General features: G+C 28.9%; 4 protein-coding genes across 6 annotated transcripts; 1 reads left to right on the top strand and 3 right to left on the bottom strand.

Moving 5' to 3' along the window:
- The first annotated feature begins 495 nt into the window (after positions 1 to 495).
- On the top strand, positions 496 to 3,108 carry LOC119681118 (prolyl 4-hydroxylase subunit alpha-1-like). 2 transcript variants are annotated; one of them, XM_038094206.1, is made up of 7 exons: positions 498 to 1,103; positions 1,233 to 1,387; positions 1,505 to 1,661; positions 1,731 to 2,490; positions 2,603 to 2,665; positions 2,720 to 2,885; positions 2,968 to 3,108. In XM_038094206.1, exons 1-7 carry the CDS (start codon positions 817 to 819, stop codon positions 3,057 to 3,059), a joined length of 1,680 nt encoding a protein of 559 aa, XP_037950134.1. In that variant the 5' UTR covers positions 498 to 816; the 3' UTR covers positions 3,060 to 3,108. The 2 variants fall into 2 exon arrangements, with proteins under 2 accessions (XP_037950135.1, XP_037950134.1); XM_038094207.1 differs by lacking the exon at positions 2,603 to 2,665 and having other exon boundaries at positions 496 to 1,103.
- On the bottom strand, positions 3,082 to 19,017 carry LOC119676931. The gene is made up of 39 exons (XM_038088197.1): positions 18,471 to 19,017; positions 18,235 to 18,389; positions 17,808 to 18,170; positions 17,595 to 17,743; positions 17,082 to 17,525; positions 16,957 to 17,010; positions 16,726 to 16,891; positions 15,723 to 15,803; positions 14,392 to 14,475; positions 14,111 to 14,264; positions 13,844 to 14,049; positions 13,605 to 13,771; positions 13,079 to 13,537; positions 12,963 to 13,016; positions 12,692 to 12,857; positions 12,553 to 12,641; positions 12,171 to 12,265; positions 11,834 to 11,988; positions 11,607 to 11,775; positions 11,361 to 11,551; positions 11,165 to 11,295; positions 10,652 to 11,092; positions 10,536 to 10,595; positions 10,320 to 10,463; positions 9,194 to 9,254; positions 8,973 to 9,126; positions 8,710 to 8,903; positions 8,516 to 8,658; positions 7,985 to 8,437; positions 7,753 to 7,918; positions 6,066 to 6,336; positions 5,030 to 5,184; positions 4,721 to 4,877; positions 4,484 to 4,665; positions 4,266 to 4,426; positions 3,661 to 4,116; positions 3,539 to 3,595; positions 3,310 to 3,475; positions 3,082 to 3,258 (listed from the first exon to the last, which is right to left on the bottom strand). Exons 1-39 carry the CDS (start codon positions 18,650 to 18,652, stop codon positions 3,158 to 3,160), a joined length of 7,236 nt encoding a protein of 2,411 aa, XP_037944125.1. The 5' UTR covers positions 18,653 to 19,017; the 3' UTR covers positions 3,082 to 3,157.
- Positions 7,598 to 9,844, bottom strand: LOC119681121 (prolyl 4-hydroxylase subunit alpha-2). Of its 2 annotated transcripts, XM_038094211.1 has the most exons (8): positions 9,409 to 9,844; positions 9,194 to 9,348; positions 8,973 to 9,126; positions 8,710 to 8,903; positions 8,516 to 8,658; positions 7,985 to 8,437; positions 7,753 to 7,918; positions 7,598 to 7,683 (listed from the first exon to the last, which is right to left on the bottom strand). In XM_038094211.1, exons 1-8 carry the CDS (start codon positions 9,630 to 9,632, stop codon positions 7,652 to 7,654), a joined length of 1,521 nt encoding a protein of 506 aa, XP_037950139.1. In that variant the 5' UTR covers positions 9,633 to 9,844; the 3' UTR covers positions 7,598 to 7,651. The 2 variants fall into 2 exon arrangements, with proteins under 2 accessions (XP_037950139.1, XP_037950138.1); XM_038094210.1 differs by having other exon boundaries at positions 8,516 to 8,903.
- LOC119681122 (prolyl 4-hydroxylase subunit alpha-1-like) lies at positions 11,093 to 12,309 on the bottom strand. Its single transcript, XM_038094212.1, has 5 exons — positions 12,047 to 12,309; positions 11,834 to 11,988; positions 11,607 to 11,775; positions 11,361 to 11,551; positions 11,093 to 11,295 (listed from the first exon to the last, which is right to left on the bottom strand). Exons 1-5 carry the CDS (start codon positions 12,223 to 12,225, stop codon positions 11,123 to 11,125), a joined length of 867 nt encoding a protein of 288 aa, XP_037950140.1. The 5' UTR covers positions 12,226 to 12,309; the 3' UTR covers positions 11,093 to 11,122.
- Positions 19,018 to 19,292: the final 275 nt, after the last annotated feature.

Below are 19,292 nucleotides of genomic sequence, written 5' to 3'. Positions count from 1 at the left end.
TTTTAGCTAAATTTTTATTGTTTACTTACGAATATACTCGTATATATAAGCGAAATAATAGATTTTAAATCGAATTTTTACTAGTTTTTACTCATTATCAGATGGTACATAAAAGAATTCTCAATATATTCGAAAATTGTTTCATATGTGAAACTATTAACTATTAGATACTAATTTATAACAGGAGTGAAACAATTTGATCAATGTAAATAAATTCAATTATTTTTTTATATTTTAATTTGTATATTAAGTTTCGAGGCATTTTTTTACATGTTTTGATATAATAATATAATAAAAAGTTGTTGAAATTTATATATGTATAATACGTGTTTGATGTTGTTGTGATGTGATTTCTTAAAATGGTTTGAATAGTGTTGACTGATTAAGTCGTCTTAATTAGTGAAGAATTCAGTTATAGTCCAATTACAAATAAAAAAAAACAAACAATTAAAATAATTTCCACTTTAACACAAAAGCACGGCTTTTATAAATTATTCAATTTAAGAGGTTTCATTTTTCATTACTTTGAAGCGCACTAGCAACTGAATAATGATTTTAAATATCACTTGCAAGGAAAATAATATTAACATTTTCCCCCCTAAACGTGGCTGTCTTATTGACTCATCAACAAAATGTGTAAATAAAAATGGTTTGTGTGATTACAAATGAACCGCTACAACTGTGTCAATTTTATAGACAAATATTAGTATCGAAGGCAAAAGTAGGGAACGAATTTGAGAAAATAGTTTCAGTATGAGGTAACTATTGGGATGTTGCATACACATAATTACTTTGTTCGCATAGAAAGCAAAAATAATGCCAACTCATCAGTCACCATCATTTTTATCGCCAGTAAGTTTTACTGTATTAAAAATGCGATGTTGGCTGGAAGGCATATCTTTGATGAACAGTTGGATGTGTGGCAAAAAAGTGATTATCTTGTGCAGCCTAATCATAGCGGCGGCATATGTGCCATGTGGTGATGCTGAGTACTTTTCGTCAGTAGATAGCTTGAACAGGCTTGGAGAAATTGAAATGGAACTTATTGAAGGCTTTCGACATTACCTTGAATTACAAGCAGAGGAGTTCGCTGGTTATCGCAAGTAAGTCGTTCTATCTTATTTCTTTTGTTCTCTATAAATAGCAGTTAATATCAGCTATACATTTAAGTGCATTATTTATGTTGGGGATGTATTGATTTTCTATAAATGTACCATATTATTATATTTTAGGTTTATTGAGAAGGTTAAAGCGCAACACGCAGAGGCAGAAAGAAATTTGGAGGATTATTTAGGGAATCCAATCAATGCATTCACTTTAATTAAACGAATGGTTATCGATTGGACAGATATTCATGAACTTATTAAAGAAAATGAGTTGAAAGCCGGTAAGGTTTCAAATACACAAGTGGGTTTTTTTTAAAGTAGTTACTTGAAAATAAACTAACATACAAATTTAATGTAGTGAATTTAATTTTTCGTTTCATATTACATACCCTATGCAGCCTTAAGGGAAGATATAGAAGAGCTAGGTAAACAGGTAGATATTCCAAATGAAAGTGACTTAATCGGAACTGTAAGGGGTTTCGCACGTCTTCAGAAAGTGTACAAACTCAGCACAGAAGAGCTTGCATATGGAATTATCAACGGCGTTGATTATGAGTAAAATAAATTACTTAATTTTTAAGTTGTTCAAAGAAAGTTCATGTGTTTTTTTTTTTAAATTTTTAGAGTTGAAATAACGTGGAGAGATTGTTTTGAGATAGCAACCACATTATATGATCAAAACGAACTTATTTTGGCAGTTACCTGGTTTGAAATGGTATTAGAGAAAATACAAGATGAAACTGAAGAGTCTGTACAATACAAATTTGAAATTGATACTCTCGAGTATTTGGTATTGGCCACGTATGATTTGGGTGATACAGATAAAGCGGTTGGATACATTGACGAAATTTTAAATGTTGATCCTAAAAACATTATGAAAAATTTCAAGAACTACATGCTATACACAATGCCGAAAAGATTTATTCAACTCGATAATTTACAAAGTATGGCATGGTATGCAAACTATACACGTTTGTGTTCAGGAGATCGTTTGCCGGATAAACTGGATCATACTTTGAAGTGCAAAATTGGTACCAGAAACAATCCGTATTTTATTTTAGCACCACTAAAAATAGAAGAATTGAATTTGGAGCCAGAAATAACGTTATACCATGACTTATTGAATAACAATCAAATTGATGATGTGTTAGAGCAAGCTAAGAATAATATGGCTCGTTCGGAAGTTGTTAATGGTACAATGAGTGTAGTTCGTGACGTTCGTGTGAGCCAACAAACTTGGCTTGACTATAGTAGTCCTGTTATGCGAACAATTTATAATTTAGTTTCTCATATAAGTGCTTTAGATCTAAAAAATGCAGAAATAATGCAAGTGGCAAATTATGGAATAGCTGGCCAATATGAACCGCATTACGACTTTTTTGGAGTAAGTATATTTTATTAGTTTTGTTAAAGTAGATATATTTGTTTTAAATATTTGTATTTAAAAATATATAAAAGCGCAATATAAAAAGGTTTTATCTTAATATTTTTTTAAGAATGCAACATTCTTAAAACTTAGAAATCTTTTAGGAGATCGTATTGCTACAAATATGTTTTACGTAAGTTGTTAAGATCACAGATTATTTAAATGAAATTAAATATTTCTTCATTAGTTCTCTGATGTTGAGCAGGGTGGCTTTACGGTTTTTCCAAAACTGAATTTGTTTTTACCGCCAATTAAGGGTGCTTTAGTTATGTGGTATAATCTACATAAATCAGTAGATCTGGATATGCGCATGTTACACGCTGGATGTCCTGTTATCAAGGGGTCAAAGCGAAGTAAGTAAAATTCTAAATTCATTCGATTTGAAAAACCTTTTGTTTTGAAGCTTAAGATTACCTTTTGGAAATGTTGTTTCAGTTGGCAATATTTGGGTTCATTCCGATCTACAAGAGTTTACGCGTCCATGTGAGCTGACAAATGATAAATACAAGTCGGTTGAATTAAATTAATTCTGTTTAATTAGGTATAAATTCAAAATTGTAAAATATAATATATTAAAATGATATTAAATAACAAATGATTATACTAGTTTTAATTTGCAAGTAATTTAATCGTAATCTCTATATGTTATCGATAAGTTATGGTCTGATATTAGACTACACGGTCTGTTCCATATTTGATCACGAATACGCAGCCAAATATTTGCAACTAAAAATATTTATTTAATAAATTCATATTGCAAATATTTGTTCAACTTACTCCACTTTGTCCCTTTTAGTACTGGGCATGCCGCATGTTTGGTACGGTAATCAGGATCTCCCGAACTATGCAAATTGTACCAAAAGAGAAGACTTCCTTTTTTAGGTTTCACTAAAACATTTAGAAACGGAAAAGCTGTACTGCCACCTTCTTCAACATCGGAGAGCTTATTTTTATGAAAAATTAAATTCAAATACTAATTCAATTCAAGTTCATATAGTAATCTTACATAATAAATTGCCGTTGTTACACGATTTCCATCACATTCATTATATGATGTATTATCCTGAAATGTTGTAGAGTTTAATAAAGGAGAAGGTAAGGGCTGATTTGAGTGGTTGTGAATATTACTGTGAAAAAGTCCCAGTGTGGTTCGTAGTGACCACCAATACCATAGTTCGCAACTTGTAAGTCTTCCGCATTAATCACATTTAAACCAGAAATTAGCTCGAATTGGAACAACATATTTTGTATGTAGCGATGTTCATTATATTTAAAGAAAGCACTTTTACTTGTACGGTACGTCGCAATTGCACCACTATCACTGCCATTGGGATTACGCACTTTCGAACGTTTAAGCCGTAATTTAGACAATCGCTTCACAGCTATTATTTCTCTCTCAGTAATGACATCATAAAATTGTGCAACATATGGCTCTAGATTATATTCCTCTAATTTAAAAGGTTGAAGTAAGAGATAAGGTAAGCCATTGGTGTGATATTTGCAGAGCAATGGGCGCTGTTGTCTTCGTGTTGGAACGATTTCATTGCGACAGACTTTTTCGTAAAGCTTAAATTCATTAGTTTGCTGTAAAAATGTTAGTTACCAGTTTTATATCATCACAACTAAACTAATAATTCAAGATTTTAATTTAAATAATTAAAATATGTATAAATAATTGAAATATTTGAATTCTTATAATAGGTATATGTATTATAAATACTGGATTAACTTACACGGTAGTCATCTGGACTTATTTTAGTTTCAAATAAAAATCCCTTTTTTACTCCGCTGGTTAACATTTGCTTCAAATAATATTTAGTGTCAATTAAATTTTCACGTTCTGTATCAACGGACAGGACATTATTGATCAGCTGCAGTGCTGTATGAAAATCTCCTATAATATACATTACTAAGATATTGGTTCAAAATTGTTAGATATGAGAATGCATACCCATTTCTTGATGATACGTTGATACGATTTCCATATAATCTAGCGCTAAGGGATCATTGCTGTATTGCTCCGAACTTAACATTTTCATTGATTGTTTTAACCACGATACTGTGTGATTAAAATCACGCATTTCATATAAGTTATGAGCCAATGTAAAACAATCCTGCCATGACATAGCGGTTCTTTAAAACAGTAGTTATGATTATAATTATTATTTTGCAAATTTACATCACTTACCCATATTTAATTCCGTTCAATATTCCACTTGCCACCTCGGTCACATCTAATTTATAAGTTTCTTGCAATCTTACCAAAGCCACTGCAGCGCCGAAAAGATCATTTTCGCTAGGATAATTCATCAGATACCGTTTCTCTTCCAATGATTCAAGAAAACCTATTAGTGTTATGCTAGTTTTTAAAAAATCACAGTAGAATCTTTGATAAATCTTAACATGACAAATCAGTAAACGTTCTTAATATGAAATGTATAAATAAAATAAAATAAAATAAATAAAAATGGGAGGTTCACGTAGTGCAAATACCAACTTGTGCGACTTGTCTCATTACGAACGGTCTCTTCATAGTAACCCCAATCATTGTGTAGTCTTTTGATGAGACGATATGAGTTGACAGGATTATTTAAATATCCATCTAAGTTCAGTGATGCACTCAGATGTTCTTTTTGAATGGCATCAATTTCACTAAATTGTATATGAGATGTAAGATATATCGATTAATAATTTAAATTTGTTATTATTTCACTGGAAATAAAATAAAACTTAAAAATAAAATAAAAGAGTTTGATTTGAATAAAAATAATCGCTTTATTTAAGATTAAAAGATAACTTAAATGTTTTTAATGGAGTGATAAAAATGCACAAAGTACATTTGAATCTGCAAAGAAGTAAATATCTGCTATTGACTTGTTTCAGTCCATAATTTTTATAAATCGACTAAAGGTTTTTTTTAGTTCGGCAGGTTGAACTCGTCTCCCAATTATTTGCACACAAAATGCATATTTCAATCGACGATTATTAATGTTTATTGCCTAATAATGATAAATTTCTAATTTTAAAAGACAAAAAATTGTTTGAAATCTAGTTTCCGAAATGTATAAACGGGGAATTAATAAAGATTTATTTCCAATCTTCGAATTTGATTAAAATTCAATTCTTATTTTGTAATTGTCGTTTTAATTAGCTTTAATTGAATGGAATAAAATCGCACTGTAGAAACACATTTCACAAGATTTACTTTAATATTAAATAAATGTATATTGATCATTTATTTGTTAAAGCGAGAAAAAATTAGTAGAAATACTGGTGATAATTATAAGATTAAACTCGCGAAGATGTCGACTATGTTTTATGCACGTGGGAGGGATTGATGATTTTTAAATAATCAAATATATTAATGAAAACGTCATTGCCACAGATCAGTATTTACAGATATTAGATAAAATATAGTCATTTATTTATTAATATTATTTTTCAAATGTTTAAATCATATTTTGGTTTGATGTATTGTCACTAATTTCTCAAATCTAAAGTAAATTGCCCGTCGACGCTCAAGCAATATTCACCTTTGTAAGCCACTTAAGTGTTTAGATACCCCATTAACATACTCCTGCAGTTCTTGCAGTAAAATGGCCTCTGTGTTCAATAAATCCTCCAAACCTGATACTGAGGAATAATATTCGTTAGAGGCGTAAACATTTTCAACATATACAAATAAAATCAATGCAGAAATAATAATAAAATTCGAAATGTTATTTTCTTTTCTTGTTTTATGGATGCTTAAGTTAGACATTCTTGGCTCTGTCTGATGGTAAAATGAATACAGCTTCTTCCGTCAAAGCGAAGTCAAGCTTAAAAGCGCGGCGCTCAAGTTGTGAACTGATTTGTTGAATCGCAACGATATTTGCTTTAAGTGCGTTGAAAGCAAATAAATTGGTTTCAAATACCAAATCGTCTCACACTCGGGAAGCTTAGTAATTAGCACAAAAAGCATTTGAGCTGTTCCACTTATTTACAAATTTTTCAAGGTCGTTGGTAATATCTTTGGGTGTTTGAAGAACAAGTCTTCGGATTACATTCACTCTTGTGCTAACATATACTACCGCTATATAGTATATATACAAGAAAAAATGTAAAGAAAGAGAGGGAATAGCATTGAATGAACCATAGCTACAGTTTAAATATTATAAAATTTTTATACTCTAAGCTAATCTCGTACAAACTCAAAGCAAAAGTTGCGGTTTATACTATTGCATTTTAGATGTGACTGATACATAAGGAAATATATCATAGTTATAAGGTCATGACTTAATAATTAAACGGAGTAGCAACTGCACGCACTTCATAGTTTGAACATTACTGCTCATATTATTACATTTTTATGCGGTGTGTACGGGCTGTTACCTTGCAAAGTATATTTAAAACATAATTAATAGTTAAATATAATAAAGCTGTGTTAATGTTGAAGAAATTCAACATTAATTAGTTTTTACACATTAGTTATTATTTTGTACGCAATCAACAAACAGTATTACAACATTATTTGGACAAAACTAGGAACACTATTTAGATTTTTGATAACTGAATTGGAGAACTACTAGAGTTATTGGCTAAAAATAAATAATAAAGGTAAAAATAATTTTTAGATTACATATACCAATGTTAAGCAATTGATAATTTTTTTTTTAAATAAAAATGTTATTCTCAATTATATAGAATATTTTTAGATCTCATTCACAGGAGTTTTCATTGAGTATCCTAAATATTCAAAAAATATAAAGGTACAAATTCCTAAAAGTCATTTTACATATAATAGCAATCAATGGTAAGTGAATGAATATTAAGTTAAGTAAAAGTTATTACTCTATTGATTTTTTTTCGTAACAATATACGTGCACATTTTTACTGAATTAGTATTTAGTATATAATATTTTAGATAATGGGCTAAATAACATATTATATAACATATTCATCGAATTGAATGATGACATTAAAATATTAGACTACAGTTATTTTTTCAAAATTTTGATTTCATTTAAAATCTTTTTAAATAATAAAACAAAATTTTAGTTCCCAACTTAATACATCATATTTATTTATTAAAAATATAATTTCATTAGAATATGGTATTATATTATATTAATAAAAATATTCACGGTTTTTTTTGAACAAAGGCCGTTGCACCTAAAAATTTATAAAGTTGATTTGAGAAAAGAGAGCAGTTTTTAAAATGTCAAAATGAATATTACTTACTTATTTGAGTACCGATAATTACAGGGCATAAATGTGCCTCAGTTCTATAATCGACTTCATGAAACTCATTTAAATTTGACCAATATAGCAATGATCTGACAGGAATATTTATACCAACCTCAAGTTGAGGGAAGACAATAGCACCACCCAGCTTAGATGCTTGAAACTATTAAATGTAACAAAAAAGTTAACCTTGATTTTTACAAAAATTATTTTTTCAAGTTCAAATTACATTTAAAAATGTAGTTCCTATGATATTTGCACTAGTAATTTTATAATATTCAGCATCAAAGGGACCAAAATTTTCAAAACTATTGCAATCAGTTTTCCAATCGCTTAATTTGATACTTGAATATCCAGTCACTAACTGCAAAATTTGTTTAATCGACATCAATATATCTTCTATTTGATATTCTTCCACTGCCCTATTGTCACTTTTAAATATTTTCAGTAAATTCCTTAGATTATCTAGTTGTTTCAAAGTAAATATTTCATGGTATATAACAATTAAGGGATTCACACTTAGGAACTCCACTTTAAGCGGTTGTAAAAAGAGTTGTGGGAAATTGCCTCTGTCTAGTTTACATAATTTTTGGGCACTGATGGAAAGAGGAGCTTGTGTTGTGAAAGTTGCTTCTCGACATATTTCTTCGAACCATACTTCCTCAGTCGTTTTAAGTTTTTTCTAAAAAGTATTGCCCCGATATTAAAAATATATTTTATAAAATATATAGAGTAGGTATTGAAAAATGATCTATAATACCTTTTTTTCAATATTCTTTTTTGATTCGCCTGTTTTACTTCGAACTTTACTTTCAATTTGAGTTTTTGCTTTTTGTGCACCTTTGTGCGTTGGTTTCAACTCTAGCATTTTCTTTACAATGTCATGTGATTTGTTAAAGTTACCTGAAATGTTTTCTTTTTGAAATATGCTCATAGTTATTGTTTTTTTTTTACCCGAAGCATATTCTGTATTTAAAACTGCCTTTAAAACTTCAAATATTGTATTTTTCGCTGTGCTACTGATATTCTTGGATGTTGTAGGTAACTTACTTAATGCCAACTCAATCCAAAATTTTGCTATGTTCTGGTTACCGATTATTAAAGACTGTCGACCAATTTCCAGACAATCACTCCACGTCATTTCTGAACTGATTAAAAGTCAATTTTTGGCATATTATATATAAAGCAAAGTGGGTGTTTTCATGTAAATGAATTACCCAAATTTTATTCCATTCATTTCGCCTATAGATAAATGTTCTGGTTCCAAGTTGTAAAATTGCTGCAAGCGCAATAAATTAGCAACGGACTCGTCGTAGTCACGTTCAGTAGGATAGGCTAGATTTTCCTCCATAGCCATCAAGTTCATTTCCACTTTTTTAAATAAAATTAATTGAATAAAAAATCTTAACTTTTAATAGCATTTAGTATTTTCTACTACCTTCAGAGGGTTCCAATTTTTCTGCATAATCAATAATTTGAGTCCAATCAGTTGTCAGTCGCTTCAGAATGTTCAAAGCATTAATGGGATTATGTAAATATGTTTCAGTGTCGTTAGATCCCTTATTGTGAATGTTTGCAATATATGTTGTTTTTCTATGGGCGTGACTTTTGCACTCGTAAATAAATTATTTAAAATTTAAACGAATTTTTTACCGTTTTAGTTGCATTAAGCTATTTTCCATTAGTTGCGTATACTGCCGTAAGAAGTTTATTTGGGATGTTTCTGTTGACAAAAATTCCTTAATGTTATCTCGATAAGCTGCTTCAGTTTTTGTTGTATTCGAAAAAATTATAAATGCTAATATAAACGTCGCAAGAAGTTTTGTTGTATTTATTGCGGCTAAAATGGCCGTTTTAAACGAACGGGTCATTGGCATTTTGAAAAACCGGCAGAAGTTGTTTGGTTTTGCCAAAATTGTTTATACTTTAGTTTTAGCTTGCTCAAGTTCAAGGCTTAAAGCGTTTCAAAGTAACGCTTATTTTATTGATTCAAATTATTATTGATACGTGAATTTTTAAAGCTTTTCTCTTGACCACACATTCGTCGTTCTTCTTAACGCTACTTCTTGTTAACGTGTTGTTCTCACAATTGCCTGAATATTACTGGCAACTATGCTTTCAACTGAGGCACTAAAAACCTACAGTGGCTTGTCTAAATAAAGCGCATATAAAATATAAGATCCGAGGCGATGCCATCTCATTTTGGTCATTTTGGTTATAACGTGTATAACAAATTTTCAAATAAAAACTATGGTTTTTCTTAATAATGTGAAATATAATTCTATTTTTATTGAATTTATGAAAATGAAAGTCAATGAGCATAGAAATTAGTTCTAAGATTATAGAAGAAATCCTTGTGTGAAATTGATTTATATTTATCCTGATATATTTCGCAAGGTCTAAGAAATTCCTGTCCTTCATCTAGAAACCATTCATTGCATACTAAATGTAGAAAATACATAAAATAATTATTTAAAATTAGCATGTCGATTCATATTTTTAAGATACGTTATATTGTATATATTATAATTCTTAATCATACTCCATTTTGATCCCTTAATTACAGGACAAGAAGCATGAAGTGTTCGGTAATCAGGTGATCCAGATCTATGGAGGTTATGCCAAACAAGTAAGCTATTTTTGATTGGAGGCACATTTATTCGTAAGAAAGGAAATGCTGTAGATCCGCCTAAGTCGACATCATTGATCTGTTATATATAATATATAAATACTGGTTTTATAAGAACATTAATTTGGGTTAAATTAGTTATTAGGCATACATAAAATAAGGCTGTTAATATTCGATTTCCTTCTTCCCCTAGATCTTCTAAATCGACATCCTAAGCAATACATTATAAAAAAATAACAACAATATTATTGTATTAAAAGTGCATACTTCTGTGAAATCAAAGTGTGGGTCATAATGACCCCCAATTCCATAATTTGCTATTTGTAATGCTTCAGAATACTCTAGATTTAACCCAGTCATATCCGTTAATCGATCACTTAAATTAATCAGATTTTTGTCCAATATTAAATCGAGCCACGTATTTTTACTAGTCCGTAAATTTGTATCAACAACATTATCTCCAATTCTTGATGCATTTAGATTATCATAGGCTATATCAATAATATAATCACTTTCAGTATTTGAAATCACATCGTAATATTGCACAATGTATGGCTTTAAATTATATTCTTCTAGTTTGAAGGGACCAATTATTCGATAAGCTACATTATTGTGAACATATTTACAGCGAAGTAAACGCTTTTCTGTTGCTGTTTGTACGTATTCTCCTCGGCATGTGCCTTCGTAAAGATCGTTTGACATGAGCTCCTAAATGTATTACATGTATTACATTTGAATTTAGGATGCATTTATATTCAATGAATTTATATTAGTATTTACGTTATGGTCCGCTATATACTCTTGATTCAGCTCATCGTCGTCAAACTCAGTATCAAAAGCAATGATCTCATCATATGTATACTCATCTTGGTCGAAAGTAGTAAGGCTTTTCTTTTGAAAGTTAAATTCATCTACAAGAAAATTATATTATCGACAATAAATTTTATAAAGAAACGTTGAAGTGTCTTAATCGGACCTTCAATTATTGTTGAATTGAATATATAATTAAGAATATCAGTAACTTTTAATTGTGGATAGCAGTTATCACCCATTTCGTTTACAAATTTTGTGTGTGATAGAAGAAACCATTCTTTGGCGTTTTTAAAATAACTAAGCTTGTGCAATAATTTACCAAATTCGAAGCAATCACATGCAGTCAATATTGCGCTAAATTATTTAAAAATTAGTTTCATGTTTAAGGTTAGCTTCATAATGTTATTACCTATATTTTTTTCCTAACAGTGTTCCATTTGCGATTTCACTTGTCGGTAATTTATAGGTCTTTTGTAATCTAACTAATCCCATTCCTGCACCAATAAGATCAGAGTACTCTGGTTGTTGGTACAATTCAGTAGGGTCATCAAAGTAAGTTTTAATGTTTGTTTCGAAGCCTAAATCGCAAAATATCAAATTTTTACTATAAGTATGTTAAAATAGTATATTTCTTACCTTCAACATTTGAATTATTAAGTATATTGCTGGATATTCTGTTCCATTCTAAGGATAATCGTTTAAGCATCTCTAGCATAAGCAGTGGGTTATTTTTATTAAATTCATTTTGTTGTTTAGTCTGTATTAATAGGTTTTCTTCTATATGTAGATATCTAATAACACAATTTTAAAACATAATATTTAATTTTACATACTATAAAAGAAACATACTGCGTTAAGGCATGTAAGTTCTTCAACTCATTTTCTAAATAAATTTCCAAACTTTCGACTAAATACATTTCGGCATAAAGTAATTTTTCTAAACCATTAATGGATGAGAAGTAATCGCAGTTACATTTCAGTAGAGTCAATGTCATTAAGATTAACACAATATTTGATTTCCATTCCATAGCGACTTTCAAAATGAATTTTAATCACAGAACTTAAACCCTTTTTATTTCTAAATATGCAAAACCTATAAATTGATGTATTAAGGCAACAACTTTCCGTAAACTACTAAATCTAAGATTTTTTTATTGAATCAGATTTTTGCTTTATTTCATATTTCATATATTGTTTTAAAATACATATATATTCTAAAATTAAATTCTAAAACATTTGAGTAAATAAGTACAAGGTACATCTATGTTAATAATATTTTTTATAGCGGTGATGATTGACTAAGCGAAAGAGTTGTTTTCAAAAATTTTTTTTTGTTAACATATTAATTAATTGACAGGTGCCACAAACGCAAGAGATAAATATGAGTCTGATTTAAGGTCGCAATTTAATATTTGTCCATATTCGTGTATCCATTCAGTGCCAACTAAATAAAATCAATAAACTTAGTATTTTTAATTAGGCAAAAATACTTACTCCATTTAGTGCCTTTTAGAACTGGGCATGATCCATGTCTAGTACGATAATCCCCTTCACCAGATTTATGTAAATTCCGCCATATTATTAAACTACCTCTAATAGGCTCCGCTGCAAAGCTTAGAAAGGGAAACGCTGTAGCACCTCCCATTTCTACTTTATTAAGCTAAACCAATAATTTAAAAAACAAAGTTGAAATGAATTTTAAACTGTATGGTACATTTAAGACTTAATAGTGTAATTCTTTAACTAACTTTAAAGTGAATCTTACATATAGCAAAGCTGTTTTAACTCGATTTCCACGCGATCCGAATTCTTTACTTGTCTATTGAAAAACAAACTGACTCAAAAAAATGTACTCAAATACCACAATTCCAAAGTACTCACATAACGAAAATCACAGTGTGGTTCATAATGGCCGCCAATTCCATAATTAGCCACCTGCAATGCTGTAGAGAAGTCCATTCTTAGTCCAGATATATCTTCCAAGCGTTGTTTTAGGTTGTTCATAGAAGGATTCTGATGATACCAAAGCCACGAATTTTTGCTGATACGCATTTCGGAATATATTCTCTCTTCAGTGCTAGCACCAAATACTCTCGATCGTTCGATACTTTTAGTGGACTTAAACAAAATTTCTTTGATCTCACTATCAGATATAATGTCGTAATATCTCGCAATATAAGGTTCCAAGCACAGTTCTTCAAGTTTAAAAGGTCCAATCATGCAAAAAGGTACGTTGTTATGAGAATACTTACATCGAAGATTTCGTTGTTGGGCTGGAGTTTGTGTTACTTCACCGCTGCAAACCTTCTCATATTGGTCTACCGCCTTGATCATTATTTCCTATAATAGTACAATACAATTATATATAACTCAATTTTAATTTTCATCCTTTATGACAAAGTCCTACTTTTTTTCTGTCAACAACATTTAATTGTGGTTGAGTTGTATGTTCCAATCTGAATCGGGCTTTACTCATTGCTTCAGAATAAAATTGTGCATTTTCCGAGGCAATCAAATTTGTGGAGTTTAGTTGTAGCATTTGTTTTGTTAACCAGTTGGCAAAAATAAGATCACCTTTATAGTTTTTAATTAAAATGTTATGATAACTTATTTAGAAGCGTAAGTACTAAAGTTTAACATATTAACCATTAAAATAGGAAGCTGCAGCAAGTTGTTCCAATATTTGTTCTTCTTCAATGAATAAGGAATCGATGGATTTATAAGTTTGTGAGAGCAGTTCTTGTGCGGATATCTTAAGGCTTTCTGTTAGCCATTCCATAGCATATACATAGTTTTCAGTTTGCATCAAATTAAGACCAAGATAAAATGCATCTGAGGAACTCAGAGGTGGACTATTAACATATATAAAATTAATTATTTAAACTGAAAACTCTCTAAAGAAATTAATCGCACCTAGCTTTTATTTTTCTGATGTATCCTTGTCTCACATCTTCAGTTTTTAGTCTATACGTTTTTTGCAATCTCGCTATACCTCGTGCAGCGCCCATCAGATCATCGGGATATGGTAGTTTTAAGTTTTCATGCAACTCCAGCGCTTTCATATGTTCTGTTTAAAAACTCTTGAAAGTTCCAATATTTGAGTGCTAATTTAAGCTAACTTACGATTCTCATTGGTTTCTTCTAATATGTAGTTTTGGGCGTTATACCAGTCTTTTGAAAAACGTTTTATAATTTTAAAGGCATTAATAGGATTATCATAATATGAATCGTTTTGGCTATCTCTATACTGAAGTTCGTCTTCCACATCATACAGAAATCTAATAGAAATTGTACAAAAGTAATTATAATATAGTTTTATAATATCGCTTAAAAAACTGTGATGATGTAATCTTATTTACTTTTGAATATTCAAATGTTTATGTTCTTCAACATATAAATAATCCTCAAGAGCATTTAAAAAATGTGCTTCAGAATCTATTAGAGTTTCTAAGCCAGTCGTCGATGTGTAAAAATCAGCATTTATATTTATGAATAATATAAAAATTTCAAAAAATATTAAAGTTTGTAAAGCCTTAACCATAGTTTTGAACTACACGTTGTTTTTAATTTGAAGAATAGGCAAATACTGATCCACATTTTTGTTGTCTATTCAAACGAAAACTATCTCGATGCTTCAAAAATGAAAATTATTTGTACAAGTGCTTTGGTATTTTGTATATTTTCTTAATTTTAATTATAAAAATTGTATTATTATTAACAATGGAGCAATTTAGTTTATCTCGTGATTAAGTTATAAGTTAAAAATTCCATTCATATGTAAATACAGTTTTTAAAAGTGATACATGCGAATTATTCGAAGATCCAGTGATCCGACAGTTAACATATGAATGAAACTTGCGAAGGATGGTATTCTATCGTCCTCGACAGAGCCCAAATGCGGGATATCCACTTCTCAGATTGCATAAATATTTAAAGAGAGCAGTAACTAGCAGTAACTAGCAGTAAAATACTTTTAATAACTAATAGTCAATGTATTACTACTTTTATATTTATTCTATATATATTCCTACTTCGTTACTGAATTGAATTTAAGCTCTAATTAAGTATTTAAATAGCTAGTTATAACATCAAAGTCGTTCAGAGAAAAAAAACAGTACTCCGAAGAACTTCACATACTAAGCGAATATCAAATGTAATACAATTTCTGTATGGCAGCTATTGCTCACCATAATGTCTAAATGGTTAGCATATCTGATCGTGACAGTAATAGAGTAAGGCCTCTGGTCTGTTCAAGGTTATACAGCAGCTAATTTAATTTTTATGTTGTGTCTTCAAAGCTATTTTAAGATATAAAAAAATATAAGTATTGGAGAACTAGATATATTGAATCAAAAATTAGATTCGTGAAATCCTAAGTTAAGTCCACAAATTTTGAAACTTATGCTTAATACCAAAATAATAAATGACTTAATTTAAATGCAACTTTAATTTTATATCAAAAAGATAAAAAAAATGTTAATGTCTTTAAAGTTTAAATAAAAAAACTAATATATATTCTTATAACCTATTGAAATGTTCCCATTTGGTTGTAACATACACGGACGCTTAAATTCTTGACCAATCTCATGAAACCATTCGTTGCAAACTAAAATAGAGAAATAGAGTAAATTATATTAAATTATATTATATTATATTATATTATATTATATTATATTATATTATATTATATTATATTATATTATATTATATATTTATATTTATTTTATTTATATTATATATATTATTTATATTATATTTATATTCATAGTACTATAGTTTTATTATATTATATTACTATACATGTAATCATATTATATCACTAGATTTTTATTATATTATACTATATTTTTTATTATATTATATTTCTATATTTCTTATTATTTTATATTTCTTTATTTTTTATTTTATTATATTTTAATATTTTTTTTTATTATATTATATTATTTATTATATTATATTATGTCATAGTACTATAGTGTTTATTATATTATATTACTATACATGTTATCATATTATATCACTAGATTTTTATTATATTATACTATATTTTTTATTATATTATATTTCTATATTTCTTATTATTTTATATTTCTTTATTTTTTATTTTATTATATTTTAATATTTTTTTTTATTATATTATATTATTTATTATATTATATTATGTCATAGTACTATAGTGTTTATTATATTATATTACTATACATGTTATCATATTATATCACTAGATTTTTATTATATTATACTATATTTTTTATTATATTATATTTCTATATTTCTTATTATTTTATATTTCTATATTTTTTATTTTATTATATTTCAATATTTTTTATTATATTATATTGCTATATTTTTTATTATATTATATTATATTATATTATATTATATTATATTATATTATATTATATTATATTATATTATATTATATTTTGTTGCATTTCGTTTTACTTTATTTTACTGAATGTTATATTGAACATATTTCTAAGGAGTACGGTGTTTTATTTACGGAGTACGGTATTTTATTTACGTACTCCATTTAGAACCTTTCAAAACAGGACAACCAGCGTGCTTAGTGCGGTAGTCATATTCAAGTGATTCATGCATGTTGTACCAAATTAGAACACTGCGTCTAATTGGTGACACGGAGAGGTGCAGAAATGGAAAGGCTGTTGCTCCGCCGAGTTCAACGTCATTAATCTAAAAGGAAAATATTTGTTTGAAATATGAATATTTTAATATTATTATTAATATTAATATTTTACATAGAATAAAGCGGTAAGTATTCGATTACCGGTTCCTGGAAATGAATCTGGAATCTGCAAAAGAAATATCACAGTTGTATTTGTAGAACAAGTTTAGTTGGCTTAAAACATGTTAATGAAACTACCTCTGAAAAATCGTAGTGCGGTCCATAGTGACCACCTATACCATAGTTAGCTACTTGTAGTGCTTCTGCACTTGTCAAATCTAACAGTGTTATGTCATGTAAACGTTGTCTTAAATTTTCTAAGTATTTGTGATCATTGTGGTGTAACCAAGAGTTTTTACTTGTTCTTATTTCAGAATATGCTTGCATAAGACGGTCGCCTATTTTAGATCTTTCAACAATGTTTACTGTTTTATTGATTATATAGTTAATTTCATTTTCATATATCGCTTCATGGTAATATGCTACTAAAGGATCTTGATTAAGTATCTCCATTTTAAAGGGAGCAATTGTGGCAAAAGGAGTATTGTTAGTAACATAGCGACAATGAAGAACGCGTTGTTGTGTTGGCGTTTGCGTAATTTCTTTGCGGCAAACCTTTTCGTATAGTTCCTGCAAGTTATCCTTTTTGAAAAAAAAAAACAGCTTGATAAAGTGTATATTAAATTATACAATACAGCATTTCTCAAATACCTTTTTTTGGTTAGAGTCAGTAACGTAAAGTGTACGTCTATCATCTAAGAGATTCTGAAGAATAATAATTTTATTTTGTAGCCCTTCCTGACTTTCGGGATCCTGGATTAAAAGTTTAAAATTGAAACGCTGTGCCATTTTTAAGTTGCCTTAAAGAAAATTGGAATAATAAATTACAAAGGATTTATTTCATTTGTTTAGATTAAGACTTGCCTATACTGAACATAGTAAGTGATAAGTAGTGCAAAATTTGTGCATCGAAAACGCGTGGAAAGGTAAGTGTATAATTTATGTCTAAACTTTCATTTTCTAAGCGAACTTTTGCTTTCATTAACCACTCAATAGCAAATTGAAAATTTGAAGTTTCATATAAGGTGACTCCTAATTCAAAACAATCTGCTGCTGACAGTTGTCTGCTTAACACTTTTCCAAGTGCTGTGCCATTTGCTATGTCGTTGGTACTGATATTATATGTTTGTTGCAATCGCACTAAACCGTTACTTGCGCCTTGTAAATCTTCTCTTGTTGGCCATTTAAACCCCACTCCTTCAAGTTTTGTTAAATTTTGTGAAAATACTATGTGCGATATATTGTGTATAATTTCTTAAAATACATGTGATATAGATATATGACTATATACCTTCGGCAATTTCATTAGTAATGAATAGTTTTTCCACTTGTTTCCAGTCTACCACCAATCTTTTTAATATTTTAAATGCGTGCAAAGGGTTTTGATAGTGCGTTTCCAATAATGTCAATGAGCTATTCATTTCTTTCTCCATATCAAAAACTATCCTGTATTAGCAGTTAGATATATAATTTTAAATTGAATAACTTCTTTCGAATATTGTAAAACAATATTTTTATACTTCTTACCTTTTCACTGCATTGTTCACTTCCTCTGCCTGTGTAATGTAAACGTCAAAAAGTTCTATTAAGTAAAATTCCACACTCAAAACGTCGTCCAAACCTGCTATGGAAGTGTAATAATCACAGTTACTAGATTTCATAAAAATAACTTGTAATAAAAATAATGATATGCTAATGGATACAATCATAGCGAAACAGTCGTATCAAGATTTCGAAGAGAACTAATTCACTGTTAATTGCATGACGTTACTGACTTGGTCTTCATATTTTTTGGTTTTTGTGATTGCCATCCTAAAGCATTGATGAATAATGGTGCATATTTGTTTCGGCTTGTTTGCACAGCTGCTGGATGAATGTTTAGTAAATGAGTTATTTATGTTAGAGAATTTAAAGAAACACTGGACATTTAATGACAAATGAATTACAACAAACAAAACATACTTCATGTTATGTTACGTGTTATACTCTTCATACTAGTATTTTGAATAGTATTTAAGACATTCGTCGGGGAGATTTGAACCCTGAAACATCCACTGAACCACGCTTTTATAAAATAACGAGTGGAAATGAGCTCATTTAAGATACGAGTATATATATATATATATATATATATATATATATAGTTATATATATATATATATATATACATATACATTATATACATATATTGGATAAATGTAAATATGCAGCTAAAAAAGTTTAATAGTAAATAGCAGAATAGATGATTATTAAAATAACTATTTGCGTTAAAAATATTGAGCTTTTTTTTATGTTTAAATTTTATTGAATTGTTTTTACACACAAAAAAAACTGTATATTGAATATAAC

The sequence above is a fragment of the Teleopsis dalmanni genome, chromosome 2, assembly GCF_002237135.1.
Source record: "Teleopsis dalmanni isolate 2A chromosome 2, ASM223713v2, whole genome shotgun sequence".
NCBI lineage: Eukaryota > Metazoa > Arthropoda > Insecta > Diptera > Diopsidae > Teleopsis > Teleopsis dalmanni.
The sequence above is the reverse complement of the archived record's forward strand: the minus strand, read 5'-3'. Positions and strand labels throughout refer to the sequence as shown.

Coding starts and splice junctions, on each gene's coding strand:
- LOC119681118 (XM_038094206.1), top strand. CDS start 817: ATGCCAACTCATCAGTCACCATCATTTTTATCGCCAGTAAGTTTTACT. Junction 1,104..1,232: donor GAGTTCGCTGGTTATCGCAA/GTAAGTCGTTCT, acceptor ATTATATTTTAG/GTTTATTGAGAAGGTTAAAG. Junction 2,666..2,719: donor TTGCTACAAATATGTTTTAC/GTAAGTTGTTAA, acceptor TTTCTTCATTAG/TTCTCTGATGTTGAGCAGGG.
- LOC119681121 (XM_038094210.1), bottom strand. CDS start 9,632: ATGCCAATGACCCGTTCGTTTAAAACGGCCATTTTAGCCGCAATAAAT. Junction 8,438..8,515: donor AAAAGAATATTGAAAAAAAG/GTATTATAGATC, acceptor AATACTTTTTAG/AAAAAACTTAAAACGACTGA. Junction 7,919..7,984: donor TAGGAACTACATTTTTAAAT/GTAATTTGAACT, acceptor TACATTTAATAG/TTTCAAGCATCTAAGCTGGG.
- LOC119681122 (XM_038094212.1), bottom strand. CDS start 12,225: ATGGAATGGAAATCAAATATTGTGTTAATCTTAATGACATTGACTCTA. Junction 11,989..12,046: donor AACTTACATGCCTTAACGCA/GTATGTTTCTTT, acceptor TTGTGTTATTAG/ATATCTACATATAGAAGAAA. Junction 11,776..11,833: donor TAATAATTCAAATGTTGAAG/GTAAGAAATATA, acceptor TTTGCGATTTAG/GCTTCGAAACAAACATTAAA.
- LOC119676931 (XM_038088197.1), bottom strand. CDS start 18,652: ATGATTGTATCCATTAGCATATCATTATTTTTATTACAAGTTATTTTT. Junction 11,296..11,360: donor CAATTCAACAATAATTGAAG/GTCCGATTAAGA, acceptor ATTTTCTTGTAG/ATGAATTTAACTTTCAAAAG. Junction 8,438..8,515: donor AAAAGAATATTGAAAAAAAG/GTATTATAGATC, acceptor AATACTTTTTAG/AAAAAACTTAAAACGACTGA.